General features: G+C 45.1%; 1 protein-coding gene across 3 annotated transcripts in view; it reads left to right on the top strand.

Annotated features, from left to right (window-relative positions):
- LOC109387436 (uncharacterized) overlaps positions 1 to 18,582 on the top strand; it is a 282,885-nt gene that overhangs the window by 129,499 nt on the left and 134,804 nt on the right. For 2 of the 3 annotated variants that reach the window (XR_002125001.1, XR_002125002.1), the window contains exon 2: positions 1,649 to 1,827. Coding sequence is in view for 1 of the 3 variants with exons in the window: in XM_019651312.1 (XP_019506857.1) it covers positions 1,719 to 1,778 (60 nt within the window). In the remaining 2 variants the exon portion in view is untranslated. The remainder of the gene's footprint in view (positions 1 to 1,648; positions 1,828 to 18,582) is intronic. The other variant, XM_019651312.1, reaches the window with a different exon arrangement.

The raw sequence follows: 18,582 nt of genomic DNA on the forward strand, positions 1-18,582 counted from the left end.
TGAGGCATACCCACGTCAGGGCAGGCAACCTTCTTTACTCAGTATATCCATTTCAATATTAAACTCATCCAAAGATAACCTCACAGAAACACCCAGAATAGAGTTTGATCAAATATCTGTGCACCTCATGGTCCAGCCAAGTTGACATAAAATTATCTATCACACCTCTGTCTCTAATAAGAGTTTCAAATGTTAAAAAAGAAAATATGATAATACTAAAGTTAAAATGTATGTATTTATAATCATAGTGGAGATTTTAAGCATCCTTTTCTCCGTATTTGGTACAATAGGTAGACAAATATCTCAGAATTCAGTGAATTTTTCATTTCTGAAATTGTACTATTCAGGTCTAGATTTTTCATTTGGCTCTTGTCTATTGTTTCCACTATTCTTCTAAGAGTCCCCATCTAGTTACTCATATGTTTACCCTCTCCATGAGCATAATATTTAATAGCTATTTTAACGATCTTGTCTGCTAATTCCAACATCTGAATTATCTCAGGACTGTTTCTATTGGCTGCTTTATGTCTATGGATCACATTTTCCCATGGCTTTACATTGGTAGGAAATGTTTTTTATCGTATTTTCAGCCTTGTGACTATATCATCCAGATGTTTAATCCACTGGGATTATGACCCAATGATGGTGTTTGTATGTGAAAATCATAAAGTTTTAAATGTTTGCTCAAATGTTCATAACAAGGATGCCCCAGAGATCAACGTCACACCCAGACCTATTTACCTTTTCACCAAAGTCATGACTCTGTAGCACATCATTATATGAGCTGTTCTGTTAACATATGCCTTCTGCTGCTGGTGCAAGGATACACACTGATGATAAATATGTCCCCAAATGGGCATCATATTTAAAATGACTTTCCTCCAAAATAGACACTTTCCGTAGCTTCTCCAGGCCAAGAGACAAAAACCAGAAAAGACGAGGAAATCTACAGACTCATTATCAGGAAGATTTTCCCAAAGAGAGTAGAAAACCAGCGAAATGAAGAGGTCCAGTTTCTCAGGAAGTTGAGTTCCTGTCCTGTGTCTCAACGGGCGCCCAGAATGAAACCCACGCGTTTCCTTCTCTTCAGTGTGTGCTTCAGTTTTCTTTGTTGAAATAATTAACGTAACACTGACCTCATGGGATTATTTTAAGGATTAAATGAAATGAACTGTGGCAGAGTTTGGGGTTCCGGGTAAATACTCGATAAACAAAAGCACTTGGATTCTAAATATAAGACCGTTACATAAGATTTTGGAGGAGCAAAAATTCAGACTTTTGCTTTAAATAGCAAGGATTCTCTGGTAGCTTGTGACTTGGTGCATTTCTGAGTTTCAGTTTGCTCATTTGTAAAATGGGGATAGATAGTATCAGCCACCGACTGGGAAACAGGGCAGCTGAACTCAAATGCTTAGATAAAATGACCAGCCCTGTCCGTGCCTGCTATAAAGTCTCTGTGTAATTAATATTAGAACTTTTGACTTAACATTAAGTTTTTATGTGCCGCTACACAGATGCGTTATGTTCTCATGTTTTGAAGCTTTAGGGCGAGAAAGCACTGCTCCATTTAATCTGTCTTCTCTCCCACACACCCTTACACTCCCTCTTTCCCAACGCTTTTTCTTTCTCTATTTCCTTTCTGCTTAAGGCTCAAGTGGATTAACTACTTCTGAGCATTAGAGACTGAGGTGAACCCTCCCGAAGAAATCTCATCACAGATGGTTGGGAGCCGTGCTGATGAGACTGCTTACTGTGCCAGCACCAGGACACGCTTAGAGGTGAGAAAGATAAAAACATTTCTTTCTGAAGCTGAGGATTTCCCAGAAGGTAAGAGGAAGAAAGTCTAAATCAAGGTTAAAAAATGAATACATTATCCGTTTGATGTTTGCCCATTGGCAGGTCTTATAAGTTAAGAAGAAAGTAATATCCTTGAGGAGGTTCACATTTAAAATCAGTTATGAACAAAATCCAATGGCGTGGAGTGTTTGCATTAGATAAGCTCCCCAAAGCCTAATTCTCAAAGTCAAAGATGTTATATTTCCATTAGTGTTCCTTTCTACCATTCCACCGATGTAATAAAAAGCGTGCGGGACTAAGAGATGTTCTGGACAGCAGCTTGTTAACTTTGCAACGCTGGGCAATTCACAGAAGCATTGTGGGTACCCCCGTTTCTTTGTAAGGTGAGAGAGTTAATACCACGTATGAGCATCCTTTCTCTTCTACTCCAACTGTTCCCGTTCTGTTTCAGGGCTTTGGTATTGCCCCCCAGGGCAATTTTGTAAACAATCCTTTCTCCAGTATTACCTCCTGTAGTCAACTCTTCTTGCTGTTCCTGGAATTATTTTTTTGTAAAATGAAAATGTGGTATTATTTTAAGACTCTCCCATCCTTGACTATGGCAGAGATCTTCAACTGCCACTTCTCTGCCAAAACCAATCATTATAAATAGACCGCGTGGTATTTAAGGATAACATGTGCATTGCTTGCTGTGTGGCAGACATAGTTTGGGGCTCGTCAAATACCCGCGTGTGTTGTGGTACTTCGTCGTCTCTTTTTAAATTAGATCGAGGGCAGGTCACTCACTCCAGCCCATGGATGTCAGCTGCCAAGGCTGTTAAGAGGCAATACACTTCCTCCTCTCTTGCATCAATGACCTCCAAGACCGTGGGATCGTGCTGACATATGTACAGTGGGACGAGAGATATCGTACCCAGATTGGACTTTGTGGGAGGGAGAAATAAACCACAGAGCCCTGGGAGCTTTCTTGTTACCACAGCACAGCATAGCACAGCCTGACCAATAAAGTTGTCTGTATTTTAAAATTAAGAGATTTCACATAAAAATCTTGAATTCTAGCTTTATTTGAAAAACTAGGCTATCTCTAATATTGGGTTGGAATACTTGGGTGGCAGCCATCTGCTGTGCCTCGTGCCCACGCGGACCTGTGCCCCCTCACCCACCTCTGTCTTTCTCTTTCCTCTTCTCTTATTTCCATTATCTTCCCAACTATTGTCCTACGTATCTGAGTTTGTGACCCCTGGTTTGCAGAATACAATTCAAGCCCCCTCATGTGGCATAACGGGCCCTTCCTGATTTGGGCACATTTGTCCCTGCAGCATCATAAGCCAGCGCTGAGAACACCAGTGATACTGCACAATTTGAAGTTGCTCAGAGTCATTGCATCCCACGCCTCTAGTATGTGGGGTACCCTGATCTCTCTGCCTCTAGTGGCCTCGCTGCATTGTTTGTTTCGTAGATCCTTCTTCCTTTTTCAGTAGTGATGAAAGTGAACTGGCATCTTAAGATGTTTAACCGTATAGCTGGGAGGACTTTGGGTGGAGCTGGGCCCCTTGTTAACTGTAATCTTGACTTCCTGTGTAACTTTGTGGTACCTTCCCAGGAAGGGATGATAATCAATGGACTAGCCATCTTGGAACCTAGGTACTTCTTTCTCACGTGGGCGGCCAGTTGGAGCCATGGGTTGGAGATATGCGTTCCTGCACTGCCATGCTGATTTTTGTTTCTTTTTCTTTTCCCAAATAAACCATTCTTTTGTGGATTATTTGGAGAGTTACTTTTGCCAGTCAACAGTAGCCACAACCTATGTCACCTCTGCGAAATCTCCTCCATGCCCTTCTGGTACTTGTCCCAACCAGAAAGATTTCCTCATTCTAACACTTAAGCTGTTGTTCTGCCTTATTTATCTTCTAATTCTAACCCCCAGGGCAGGGGCTGGCACAGAAGGGGTGCACAGTCCATGTTCATGGGGTAACTGCTGATGTATGGCATTTGTTTTTCAAATCTCAAAGCAATGGGTACACACGGTAACGATTCCGATAGCACCTAAAGGCTCGTAGGGGACCGAATCTGCCCTCCCCCGACTCCTAACCCCACTGCTCAGACACGGCCTCTTCTCCATTCCATTTCTGCTTATATGAATTCTGTGCCTGGCCTCCATTAGTCTAAGGATTGCATTTGAAACTGTATTTCTTGATTTATTGTTTTCCTCCCTTCTCACCCTGTCCTCTTCCCAGCGTTTCATAGTACTATGATTACTATGCTTTCAGTTCCGGCAGCTGCCTCTGTAACTCTAATAATAAGCTTAATTTTTTTTTTTGGTTCCTTTTGATAGTGTCTTAAATTTAGCCTGTCCTTCCTTTCTTCCACTGCTCCCTCCCACCCCCATAGTCTCATTTTGTAGACAACACTTTATGCTGTCAAGGATGTTCATACTTATATTATATTTTTTACCCTAATCAGGTCTTCTCTGACTTACGTATTCATTCAGCTCAGTCCCTTTGTCCTTACTGCAAACGCGGATGCCCCTCCCCCAAACACCCTTATCTGCATCTCCCCATCACCCCACTTCCTGCCCATCCAACCCCTAGCTGGCTGGTACTTGAAAAGCAAGGAGCAGCCCTCTTCTGCTGTGAAAGCTTCTGGCCAAATCTGTTTTTCCTTCCATTCAATCTTCCTTTCTCTATTATTTCCTAAGTCATCAAGAAAGCAGGCTGAGAGCCGAGTCAGGGACTGTCTCAGGCACTCCGTGTGTGAAAAGAAATAGAGCCTTGTAAGCTAAGTAAACCAGGAGTGAGCATTTTTCTTTGTAGACACAGATTAGACTTAATGGGCGGAATTAGTAGATCCAGGAAGGGAAAGGACCTGTCTTCGAGCCAAGGCTCTCAGTTTTATAACAATGTGGTGTTTTGGAAACATAATTCTGCAGTCCTTCCAATTTACTGTGCTCAGGCTCACCGAGGAAGCAGCTGCCATAACGGAGGGTGGACAGTCAGGCCCACCATGATGTTTGCGGGGGTAATTAGCCCAGCTCTGGAAAGTCAGAGTCTCGCGTGCACCATACAGAACTGCCAGTCGTTGGCTGGACAACCGAGCAAATGGGCCTAATCCCTCTCTGAACTTCTTCTCCAGTACTTGAGAAGTTTGAGTGAAATAATTTTCCAGGCCATTTCCAACACCAATAGTCAATAATATCACTCCCCTTGTAAAAATGCTGTGGTCTCCTCACTCATTTCTGCTGTCAGAGCCACCTGTGCTATCTATGGAGAGGATAGATGCTTCCCATAGAGAGGGGGGACTCTGGTGACTTTCTTAATGAGTATCTGTTGTTTAATCTAACTAGTGTTTATTCTCCTTTTTGTAATCTAACCCTGATTTTCCGTGGAAACGTACCCTACCTATCTGCATGTGTGACATTGGAGGGGCTGCCCATACCCTCCCACCCTGGATAAGCATGTGACTCAGCCTTGGCTAACAGGGACATTCCAACACCTGGGCCACAGGATTCAGCTCAAAGTGGACATGGAGCAGAGTGACTCACACTGTTTTTCAGGAGCTCTGGGGAGAGACCTCTTGGAATGGAACCAATAGTGAGTCAACAGAGCTGAGAGATGGGTTAAAAACCATGCCCTTGTGTCATCTGTCTTCATGTGAGGCCTCTCGAAAGCCAAGCCTGAGATGAGAACTTGTGTTAAGGTAGTTTGTTTGGGAGGTTCTTCCAGGAAGAAGGAATGAGGAAGTAGGGGGAGTGAGAAAGAGCAATAGGAAAATCCAAGGTGAGAGTGTGTTTCCATGGGTCAGCACTGTGCTCAGTGGGGCTCAGTTCTCCTGGGACAGTGTCGTGCCCCCCAGACTTGTCCAATAAAGGGCAAGGAGGCTGGAGCATTGATCTTAAGGCTCCTGCTCTGCGCTGGTTGTGGTCTTCTCCTGGGGGTGTCCCCGCCACTTCTGAACTGCACTTGTACTCTGGCAGAGAAGGCTCTGGGGGGTGAAAGTGCACAGGATTTTGATACATGACTGCTGTGTAGGGCTGTTAACATGAGATGAGGGTACGGCTGAGAGCAACGGAGGACTGATATGACGTGCAGGTTGCCGCAGAGTCATCAGAGATAACTGCAGGGCTATGAATGTGCCACTGAGCTCTGGGGCAGTGCGTTATGCAGTGATAGCTGACTGATATAGTTATTCTCAACATAAATCACTGGCAATCTCCATGTATTCATTAATTCAAGTAATACTTACTTGGCAGTTACTGTAGGGGGCCTGAGACATAAACTTGCTAATATGGTCGGCACAGTCCTGTTTCATGGCCTCGTGGGGAAAAGTAGTATTTAAAGAAAGCATTCTAACAACCCATTGTTAGAGCTCTGATGCGGGATCATCAGAGGGTGTGGACATCATAGCAAGGGCATCATCCCTCTGTGGGTTTATGTTCAAGGGAGATTTCTGGAAGAAGTAAAATCTCATCTGAGTCCTGAGGACAATGTGGTATTAAATTAGTCAGGACAGGAGGGCACTTAGGAAGCAGAGAAAGGGGACGAGAAGCCATCACAGGCAGAAAGAGGACAACGTGGGCAGTGTCCCAGGGAAAAGAGAGAACAAACGCTACCAGGGAATGTGAAAGCTCTCCGATAAAATGGAGGCAAAACAACCAGGTAGGAGAGACGACAGAGCTCACAGTCTTGTTAAGAAGTTTGGACCTTATTAATTATTAGAGAGCGAGAGGATAAGAAATTGTTTTCTTAAACTTTAAAAAACCATGTATTTTTCTTCTTCCAAAATTATAAATAACTTAGTTTATGCAAATAACACATGTTGAAAATTTTGGGCAAAATAATAAAAAAAAATTTGTAAAGATCTCTTCCAAATTCAATACACCCACTCTAACAATGAAGCACTAGAGCATTGCTAATTAACCAAGAGCTCATTTTGTGTTCCTGATGACACATTCAGAGGGCCATGTGGATGATTTAATATCAGGGTATGAACGAGTGCTTTCCTCTGCTCTTTATTGTTTGCTTCAGACGTTGCCATGGGTAACAAAATCTGTTCCAAAAATTGACAGTTAGTGCTTACAGCAAGGTGAGCAAAGAAGGAAAATAATATCTTCTTTCACATCCCATAATTTTCCCATGGCCTCTCCTCTTGGAGTCTTCCCAGATCCCAGTCATCCCATGAGCTTCTCCACGTGGAGACCCTCATCTCCACAATGGTAAGGCTTTCCACACTTGTTCATTCATTGAATCCCCAGGGTATAGCCCAGCTCCTAGCACACAGTAGGAACTCAATCTATATTTGTTGCATACATGAATAAATGAATGACTGCTTGACTTGCTCATGAAACCACACTTAGCCAAGCCAGGTCGGCTTCTTTTACTAGACTGTGAATTTCTTGAGGTCATGAAGCAGGTGTCATTCTCCTGTGTGCCTTCAGTGCCTATCACCTGCCTCACAGGCAACAGACAGGTAGCAGACACTAATGTCATACTTAACAAATGAATGAATGAATGGATAGATGAATATATGAATGAGAGTGATGAATTGCAAGTAAAGCACCTGCTAACCAGAAATAACTTGAAGTCCAAAGAATTAAATATCAACACAGAAAAACAATTAGTTTAAGAAAAGTCAGTAGAATAGGTGAGGCAGAGGTTGGAAGATGTGCAAACACAAGACCTGATGGAAAAGGGGAAAAATAAGTAACAAAGAAAAAATCACTGAGTGAGCAGCATGCTTGGACTCATCCTGTCCTCTATGCCTGAGCCATTTTCAGCTCCCTAATGGCCTCAGTCCTTGTCTGCCTTCTCTGTTGAGCTGTTTCTTCCTCAGTTATTAAGACTCGGCCTGGATATATCGCTATCACTGTCATCTTTTAACTCCTGGAAGGATGAAGATGATAATAATTATCTAGACCAACTTATTTTTTATTTTTCCTTCAAAGGAATATAAAGAGAGGGGAGGTGTGGATAGAAAATAAGTGTTTCTCAGTTGATTCCTTTGATATTGTTGAGCCAAGCCTCATGGGTTTTAGAAAAAGAAGAACTGGCCTGGTGATTTTGACATTCCCCTGTGGTTTTGTAGAAATGTTTGGTTCCACCCACTCTCCAGGGTGCCCTCTGAGAGCTCTTTCAGCAGGATTGTGCAACATTGTTCTGGGAACTAAGGGGGAACAGAAAGCCCTACTAGGTGCCTGGGAAAATCCCTCCCAGCATAGGGTGGGGCCCAGGGTCAACACTCGCCCCCTGGACCATTGTGTCTCCTGGGGAAGGGGGTGCCTCGCTGAGTTTCTGATGTGGTGCCCGATTTCCATTCTGGTTATGAGATAAGGAGGAAACAGGCGTGGGCTCTGCGGAGAGATCTCTATGGCGCAGTGGGTAGGTAAGGTCGTCCGTGTGCTTCGTGGGCTGTCTTTCACAATAGGAAGGTTGCTGATGAGGGAATGTCTCTGGCTTTATTTATAGTGTGAACTGTGTGTTTCTTGTCCATTTTAATTCAAATAACAGACATTGCCTCAGCCGTGTGCAGCAACACCCGTCTTCCATCCATTCTGGCAACGTGCACCCAGGGAGCTTAGGCTCATTCTGGGCATCTGTAGCCCTGAGGAGGTGTTCCACAAACCTCCCAAGCTGGAGCTCCACAATCCCTGAGAACAGATCGGGTGATGAGAAAACAGTATCTCTCTTTCCTTTCATCACCCCAAACACTTAGTGAGGGATGACTCTGGGCGCAGAGCTGAGCTTGATGTGAGAGACATGAAGAAGGGCTGGGAGGATGGAAAATGTTTATTGACTGCCTACACTGTGATAGGTGTGCTGCTGAGCCCAATCCTGCATTTTTTTGTTTTGTTTCCCCAGCGACACACTGCGAGATAGATATTATTATTCTGGTTTGTTCTCCACAAGAGAAAGTCAAGGTTTGGGAATGTTTAGTATCGTGTCCAAGTTCATACATCCATAAGCACCTGAGGCTCCTGACTTTCCCACACAGCTGGCTGTCCCCAGAGCACTCTAGGGTCTCACGTCTCATAAGGACAATTAGATGGCACCACACTTCTCCTGGAGAAGGCAGGCCAAGCTCCACCAACATCTGGATCTTGTATCTGCAGTCTGCTGTTCTGTTGGGGGTCTCCTACTCCTCCTCTGCTCCCATGGACTACCCTCCAGAACATTCTCTCAGGAGCCATTGGCTAGGCATCACGGATACCTCGTGCCATTAAAGCCAATATGCCCCCTCTGTTAACCGATCTCAGTTCGGCTGTGAACTCTCATTGTGGAAAGGAAGCCTGTCCATTGTAATGTGAATTTAAAGCCCCGTCTGGTAAGAGAAGAGGGTTTGCTAGGGGGGTTGCTACAAGGGTATAGCACCCTCCCCCAGGTTCCAGAAAACACACCACAGACTCAGCCATCACTCTACGTATGTATCTGACCAACTCAACCAAAATGACAGTCCCAAAACTAATAATAGAAAAGAGTCCTACTGAAGAACCCCAGGACGCATGGAGAGGTGACAGCCGTGGGTTAGAGTGGGCAGGGGAGAGAAAGGGGCCAGGCCATCGGGGACCGGGGATGGACCAGTGTGAGGGGCTGACCCCTGGAGGTACTGAGCCCAAACAACAACGAGTAAAGGAGCTGATGGTGCAGGTTTTATCCGGCAGGTTTCCATGAACGGTAAGGATTTGTGGGTGAGGTCACCACACTAACTTTGGGACTATAGCCATAAGTCGGGGAGATGAGACAAAGTGAGGTGATGGGGGAGGAGCTGCATGTTTTGGGGGCATTTATGGGTTGCTCTCCACGATCTGGAGGCTGAGCGAAAGCGGCCCTGGGAACAGACAGGGGAGCACATTTCAGGGAGAAGGTGTAGCCAGGAAAGAGCTTCACGTGTTCAAATACTAGAACAGAGGTGAGAATCCCCAGCCTAACAGTTAGTGGGAGTGGAGTATGGGTAGAAATGAAGGCAAAGGCGACTTCAAAGCATCTGAGGCATCGGGAAGCAGCTGGAATTTTATTCTAAGAGTACCGGAAGCCCTTTTTAAACCTCAGCGCATTACCTGAGTATTAATATTAGCATCTTGCAAGATTCCCAAGGCCCTGAGCTAGAAAGGCTGCGCTGATAATGATCAGATAACGACTCTGCATGTTAAACTCCTTGTTGATGGGAGGAGTTAGGCTGAGCAAGGTCATGTCTGACTCTCACGTGCCCACAAACCCTGCCCTGGAAGCTTCCAGGTCACCCCCTCACCCCCTCCAGAGCCCAGAGCCCAAAGCCTGTGATCACACTCCCTGCGTTCAATTCCGGGCTGTGTGACATTCAGCAAGTTACTTAACCGCTCTCTGCCTGGCTTTCCTCATCTGGAAAATGAGGACCTTACATCCTAATATGAGGATTTCACAGGTTATCATAGATGCTCATAACAATACCTGGTGTTTGGTAAGAGATGTGTGAGTCTCAGCTCTCAGTATCACTGTGATGACATCAGATCTCCAGGCCCGCTGGAGGACACACAGAAGGATCTTTGTCTTCAGTTTAGAGCTGAGGAGACATGATCTCACTTTGATAAATAAAAAAGCACATGTGCTCAGGTCCAAGATGCACCATGGAAGCAGTTATGCAAAGGCGATGTCTGGATGCGCATGATGAGGGGACAGTGCAGGACACAGACACCAGCCCCAGGTGGCCAGCAGGCAGAGGACTGGGATTTCGGCTTAGCAGCGAAATCTTAGTGTTTCTCAATTTTGCGTCAGATTGTCCTCCAACTTGTGGCTTCTCAGCCGCCAGCTGTTGACTATTTCTGGCAAATGCACCAGCTGACTTGCTGTGCGGGTCCACCTGTTTCTATCGCATCACTTCTGTGGGCTTTTAGTGCAGGGGGGAGCCCCACGGCTGCTCTCCTGGGGCCCGGGTACAGTGTGCGGGCTTGGGCCAGGAGGGCTGCCCCGTCCCTCTTCCTGGCCCTCACCTTCGTGCTGCTCTTCTCTGCGTGTTTAAGGAGCTGCAGAAGGCTTCTGACATCGAAGCTCCTGAACCAAAGCTATGGTTTACCCACATCAAAAAGAGCGATTATCATAGATTTCATATGGGCTACATTTCTAGCCCTCCACAAGGGTCTGCCACTATCCTGCCTGAGCCTTACCCGTCACTGCCCACTCCCAACACGTCTAGAACCCCACCTTGCATTTCCCTGATTTGTGACTGCCTGAAAAAAAATGTTGTAAAAAGGAGGGGTTCATTGTCCACAGAAGGCAGCTTAGATGGGCTCAGCAAAGCCTCCGCGTGGTCTGGAGTCCTGCTGAAAATTCTCATTTCACCCTCACAAAACCACTGAGATTGGGGATATGATTGTTCTCGTTTTTAGGATTAGGAAACTGAGGCTAAGAGAAGGTACATAATTTGGATCCAGTGATAGGTCTCACTGGCGGCAGGGTAGGGCTTCAATCCAGGTTCTTGTGATCAGCCAGCCCAAACGCTCAATCCTTTCTTTAAGTTCCCTGCCCCTGAGGCCAAACCACGGAACTAAGTCCAAGTTAACACCACACTTGAAAGGCTTTGAGCCTGAATGAGTGGAGTGAGCATTGCCTGAACGTAATAATTCTCTGACCTGTACTTTGCCATGCGGTGTTTGTTCATCCTATTATTGTATTTGCCGCTGGTCATAAATTCATCAAATATGAGATGCGGTATCTACAGAGTTAAAAACGGACTTCCCTTTCCTCTTTCCTTTTCTGCTCCAACAATATTCCTGTTTTACCCAAAGGAATGTAGTCAATCACGCCCAGAGGTGTTGACTCTAAATGTCCTTATCATAAAACAACAAACGTAATCAGTGTTCGCACACAAAGTTATCATGTAACTAAAGCTAAATAAAAATTGAACTTCCTTTAAATTTTACTGCCCATCACCCGCTTTCACACTTAAAAATGATTTCCAGCTATTTCTGTCCATTAAAGGAAGGAATGTTTGGAAATTTCCTAACATTTTTCATTAGATTTGCCATGATGGCACAAAGAGATTTCTTTTCATTATACCTTAAGGTGTGGCATCAACTGCAAAGATTGCTTCAGGGCTCACGGCAGGTTGCTGGGGAGAAGGGAGACACAAGATTGGACTAGGAGTTTAGGACGCTCGACTGATCATGGGGTTGTTCAGGGAATGAGTGGGCCCAGTAGCGATGTCACAGGGAGGCAGGAGGGCTCCTCAGTGTCGGAAGTGGGTGTAATGGGCTTGGCAGCAGGAGGCCCTGGGCAGCTGGGAATCCACCCTCGGAGCAAGGCAGGCAGCAGCATCGAGACTCCTGGTGGGGAACGTGGCCTGTGTTGGCAGGTGCAGGGAGGGGGGGGGCAAGTAGCAAAGAAAACAGAGTCAAATTACACATGAAGTCACAAAAGCCTGGGAAATTGTTCAGGTGGCCACGCTTGGTGCAGACACTCCACAAGAGGCTGTGAGTCAAGCAAACCCAGCAGCCCCCATCTACGGATAGCAGCTATCTAATTCTGGGGTCCATCTGCTGGAGGGGTGGGGTCACTGCCGTCTTGTGCACGTTTTGCTCAGTGCTGACTCGGGGACCGGCCCAGAGAGGGTCTGAAGCGGAAAGGCCTGGACCACTCCTAAGTGGGTAAGAAGTGGGAGGCAGGCGCTGACGTCTGAGTGTCCACACTGGATCCACTTCCATGTCATTTGCTTTTCCCAGGTCTCATGGCCCAGTTGTAATAAGTAACAGATCCAGCTCCCTTAGCCACGGCATCGACCAGGCTTTGTGATAGTTCTTTTTGTCTATCTAGCTTAGAAATAAAGTCTACATGAAATGATCTAGTTGTTACCCAAAGTGTGGTCCAGGGGTCTGTACCGTTGGCATTTTCTGGGAGCTTGTTGGAAATGTCAAACCTTAGACCCCACCCTTCACCCCCCAAACCAGAGTCATCGTTTAACAGTTTACCCAGGTGACTGACAAGCACTGCTCTGATGGATTCCATGATTGGAGGGAACTGTGTCCTTTATTCTGTCATCGGGTTCCTGGGAAATATAGGACGGAGGAAGGACTTGGGCAGGAAGACTGGCTGTGCAATATTGCTGTCACTTCTTTGGTAACTAACCTTGGCTACTTAGTCTTTGCTTGAGTCTTAATATTCTTTTCTGTAAAGTGGGCACAATGGCCTCTGCATCCTGCGGTAGTGAGGGTTATTAACACAATATCATATGTACGATGGGACTTCATAGGCTACCTAAGGAATGACCGATGGCGGACACATTTGGGGATGGCTGTATTGGTGGTGCTAGTACTGGTCATTTCCATCGCCGTCCATGCAGTTTTCGTCAGCTCTCCCTCAGGGAGTCAGCCCACCCCACAAGATTCCCTGGGAACTGAAGGGCAGGTTGGTGGGGCTGGGGGAGTGAGCCAGGCGTGCACAGCTGGGGCACACGCTGCATAGCTTCTGACCAATAGGACTCTCCCACTTCCGCCCTTACCTGCCTCTGTCCCCTTAGCGGTCCACATTGATGGCTTCACCTGCCTGTCTCAGCAGCTCCAGATCCCTGGTCCAAGCCACACCCACCAGCAGAGGAAGGGGCGGTTCTTGAAAGGGTTGAGCTGACTTCAGTTTGGGAACATGTTGCTTAGTGTGGCAGTGGTGGCTTCCAGGGCAGACGGAGAGGGAACATGTAGGGGCCTAGGAAAGGCCCAGGTGGCTCATGAGTTCTCACCATGCTCCTTCTCTGTCTGGTGCATAAAGGAACCTCCTAAGAATAAAGCCGTGGGGGTGGGGGGGCAGGGAGAGGGGTGGAGGGGACCGGGTAAGGGGAGGTCTGTGGTCTAAAACCACAGACCCTACTTATAATTCTGTTTGTAATATTCAATGGGAAGTGTGCGTGAAGGTCCTTGACAACTTGTCTGGGACTTGATTATTCTTTCTAATCCCTTCTTTCTCACGCTTTCTCTGTCCCCTTCTTTCGCCTTTTCTCTTCCTTATGACTCTTTCTTCTTTCTAGCATAGGTATCATTCCCCCCTTTCTTCCTCCTTTTTTATCTCCCTTCTGTTAATCAGCTCTAGTGATTATCTAATGATCAGCTTGATCAGAAGTTGCGTTATCATTCATCTAGGTGGATGGAATTCCTGGGCCCCCATGAGCCTCAGTGCAGAATTGGTCTATAATGGCACCAGTATTTATAGCGTCAGGACAATATCGACCTGTTTCCTTCTCCAGCAGCAAGTGGGTTGTAGAGATAATCACAAAAGAGTTTATGTTTGTCTAATCAGGATGTAGGAGTATCATAGAAAAAACCCTCTTTATCTAAGGGAAGGTTTTTCTCTGGACCAGGCAAGTAAGAATTACGGTTATTATGCTGGGGCTTGAGTCTTCCTATATTGAGCAGAGGCTCATAAATTGTTTGCCCAGTTTTTTCAGGCCAACTGTTAACTGTGTTTGCTGATTCTCTGAATTATTGGCCAACATGTTGGCACCTTGTTAATCACCAGAAGGTTTCCACTGCCCATTTTGGAGACAAATTCTGCTTTCTAAAGGAATATACGTTTTGCAAATCAGAGTTTAATACCAAGTGACAGCCACACGTCAGGTCCCTAACTGATTCCTAAGCAGGCATTGCAATATTCCTTCAATTTGCAGCATTGTTTGTTAGCACTTCCTTAATTTGAGGAAGCAGAGAAGTTTTTCAGAGTAATTTTTTCATTTATGTGCCAAAACAGTCTGTTTTTTTTTCTTCTTCCTCTCCTGTGTGTGTGTATATTCATGTTGCAATATGAACGCTTGTAAATACATACTCACTAGCATGTCTAAATGCAAGCAGTGGTGCTTATTGGTGCTTATTGTAATTGCCACTGGACAAGTGCAGCTACAGCAAGTTATAAGTTTATATCCTACCTTTTCTGGGCACTGTGCTGACAATTGCACACACTATCTAACCAACTCGGCACAATAACTCTGCAAGGCTGAGCTGATGGTTTCTTTTGCACATGACGAAACCAGGGCAGTGAAAGGGTATAGAGTGTCAGCATGAATGGGGAGCGTGGGGCAGACGTAGCTAATGTGGGGTGATGGACGTGAGTGGGCCTAGCACCCCAAGACCTGGGTGCCTGTAGTGGCCCAGGGCAGCCCTTGCGTATCGTGTGGCTTCAGACAGAACTCTCCCTGTCCTTGCACTTTCGTGTACTCATCAGTGTGTGCAAGTGGGGATGTCTGCCCTGTCCTGCCAACTTCACACGTTTGCGGTCAAGTCCAGGTGAAATAACAAGGCATGAAGCCAATTTATCGAATATATAAAACAATGAGGAACTTTAGTATGTATTATTATATCATCAGAGCTGAGATGGCACCGAAGGGAGAGGAACTGACATTTATTGAGCATTACGATGACTTGGCAGGGCTCCAAACGCTTTCCCATGTGTTGTCTGATTTGAACCCCACAGAGAGCCAAGTTGATTTATTACTCCTATTTTACTTACGAGAAACCGGAGCTTGTGAAGGTGAAGGAATTTGCTCAATGATACACAGTAAACGGTCCACAAAGATTAGGTCTGAACCTCTCTTTCCAACAACACAAAGAAAGAACACAAAGGTTCTTTCTGTTACACCGCACTCTTGCAAAGCCAAACAAATGCTTCTCCCCTTCTTAAAAACAAATTGTAAAAAAGGAAAGAAGGAAGGAAGGAAGGGAAGGAAGGAAGGAAGGAAGGAAGGAAGGAAGGAAGGAAGGAAGGAAGGAAGGAAGGAAGGGCAAAAAAATCAAGCAACTCATGAAGGGGTATCTTTCTCAAAAGGGTGCAAATGTAATATGGTTTGATCCAATCACCTTAAACAGTCTTGAGCTCTGACCACATTCCCTGTTAAATATTTATTGAGCAATAGCTGGCCATTGAAACTGTAGTTGTTCAATGGAGTTTATTGACTTTCTTATCTCCACCCAGCCCTGTGGTAATGAATAGTGCAAATAAAACAAACAATAAATGGAGAGCTCTACTCATTCCATAGACAGGTAAACGAAGGCTTTAGAGAAGTTACAGTAATTGTCTCTGTTCCGAGTTCTGCCTCTTCGGTGTTCTAATAACTAGGTAAGGGCATATTTGTCCGTTTAGAAGCAAACAGAACTGAGTGGGGCGTAGAACTGATGCATCATGTTTGATATTGGCTTTTACTTTTAATGAGGTCTTTCACGCAGGCAACTCTTAACTGACCTGAGGCCCAGTTTTCTTGTCTGATAAATGAAGATAATTGCAAATGCCTATGTATGTAAAACATACAGCCCTGTCCCTGGCTGTAGGAGGTCCTCAACTGGTGTGGGTTCCCCCTCCCCCAACACTACCCCCATCCTCACCCCTGTGGTGTAAGAAGGTTCCTTGTGGAATTCCGGAGAGCTCAGGTCTTACACAACTATGTCTCCCTAGAAGCCCCAAAGCTGTTTGAATGACTTTCCTCCGCCTCCTTTTGCAATGAAATGGCCAAGATGTTTCTGGGGGTTTTGTTTCTCCTTGTTATAAAGTAGCCAAGATAACAAACCTCACACAATCTGCGATACATTTCCATGCTAATTAATAGCTGCCTTCATGGGGTGAGTTTTTTAGGAAAATAAATTACAGGTATTCAGGTGTCTGGTTTTTACCACCACTAAACTTAACTACCCTGTTTGTGTCTTTTTACTGCTCCTCTTTTATAAAGAACATAAAAAAGAAGCTACAATACTTTAGCCAGGGGCCAGGAGGAAGCCGCCTTTTCATTTTTCTAATAGCTTCAAATAAAATATGTTCAAGCACTCCCAGCCATCTGGCTGCAAGAGGTTGTTTAGCGGGCCCCTCCTCCCCCTTCCCTGCCCCTGGTTCTTCTGAGCATCAATTTTATTTTCCAGTTCCTTTGCTGGATTAAATTTATTAACTGCTCAGCCCTCCGGGTGATAAATGTGTTGATTGTGACCATTTCCTCTTTTCAGTTTCCAATTAATATGATTGGTACAGAATCTACAGAGATCGCTTAGGTCTCTAGATGCTTTCACCTTGCAGCTCAGTGGCTCAGCCAGCACAGACATCCACAACCGCCTTCCATGCTTTGGTCGGTGGTTCCCTACTCACACACCTTTTGGAGCATTTAACAACAGCTCAATATTATTCCCATCCATTTGGAAAACAAACAAACAAAACTTAAAACCTGCAGATGCACCTTGTAATTTTTCTTTTAAAAATTCCATTGAGTACCAGTAATTTTCTATATACTGTTTTCATACTATGGGCAGCTTTATATTTGCATAGGCAAATAGACGGAGCTTCTCATCAGGCAGTACTGAACGTATTGCCTATGCTTTTTACAAATGCAAAGTGACATGGGGAAAGGTAGAGAGTAATGAAGAAATGGGAATGGCTCCAGGGTGTTTGTGAAGTGCTGAATGCCTGTAACTTTGTATAATTCTAACAGCCCAAATCCAACTCTCAGGAGAAGGGTGGAAGCTCTAAACCAGCGGTTCTCAACCTTCCTAATGCCATGACCCCTTAATACAGTTCCTCATGTTGTGGTGACCCCCAACCATAAAATTATTTTCGTGGCTACTCTATAACTGTAATTTTGCTACTCTTATGAATCGTCATGTAAATATCGTTTTGTTTTCCGATGATCTTAGGCGACCCCCGTGAAAGGGTCGTTCGACCACTAAAGGGGTCGCGACCCACAGGTTGAGAACCGCTGCTCTAAACAGAGGCCTGCATGACTCCCCTACCCCTCCTCCTTTCCCCCCCTGTCATCTTCCATAATCTCTGGACCATCACTGTCACCACCTTGACATCAGTGGGCAGTTGGGCACTCTGCAAAGAATCCAGGTGCATGTTGGTGGGGCCAAGCTTATCTCTATACCTGACTCTGCTGTTTATGACCTTATTACTTTGGGTGAAGATACTTGTATCTCTCAGTTATAATTCTGGCATCTCCAAAAACAGGGCGGAAAGAAAGAAACATAGCAAGCACCTACCTCTCCAGGTCTGTTATGAAAGAATGCATGTGAAACACCTAGCACAAAGCTGGTGCCCAGAAATGTAGCTGCTAATTGCTGAGACTCAAGCCACAATGCTTGGGTTCAAATCCCAGTTCTGCCTCTTCCTTGGAAAAATTTCTTAACCTCTCTTGCTTCATCTATAAAATGAGAATAATCATAGAATATATTTCATTATTATGAGATTACACGGCATAAAATGTGCTGAGGACTTATGCTGTATACTACATAAATGTCATTGTCACCAAAGACATTTATAGCTTATAGGCTATCACCAATAGCCTATTATCACTTCCTTCAACCAGTGTTTGTTGAGCATCTACCATGTGCCAAGCACTCTTCTAGGTACTTGTCATGGGCCAAAGATGAGTTAAACCCTTGAGATTCAACTCAAGCACCACAATCAAAGGGGAGTCTTCCATGTGCTCAACCACTGACCAGATTAAATCCCCTATCGTGAGCTCTCATAAAACAAGGGCATCTTCTTTTCAGCACCTATCACCGTTAGAAGTTTCCACTGTGTGTTAATTCAGTTACTGTTCCACCCACTAAATCATCAGCCCCATGAGAACAGGAAATGTGTCTGTTTTAGCTCAGTCACCAATGTTTAGTGCAGGGTGTGGTGCATGACAAGAGCTCCACCAGAATCGACTGTGCAATGGAGGTAGAGTCCCCTGCTCTGAGGACCTTGCATTTTGGAAGACTTGTCAAATATGGCAAATTCTATAAAGAAGTTGTATGTTTACAAGTGCTACAGAAATTCAAATAGCAAAGAACTCAACCCTAGGAATTGAGGAAATCTTCCT

This window comes from Hipposideros armiger, unplaced genomic scaffold, assembly GCF_001890085.2.
Source record: "Hipposideros armiger isolate ML-2016 unplaced genomic scaffold, ASM189008v1 scaffold_157, whole genome shotgun sequence".
Classification (NCBI taxonomy): domain Eukaryota; kingdom Metazoa; phylum Chordata; class Mammalia; order Chiroptera; family Hipposideridae; genus Hipposideros; species Hipposideros armiger.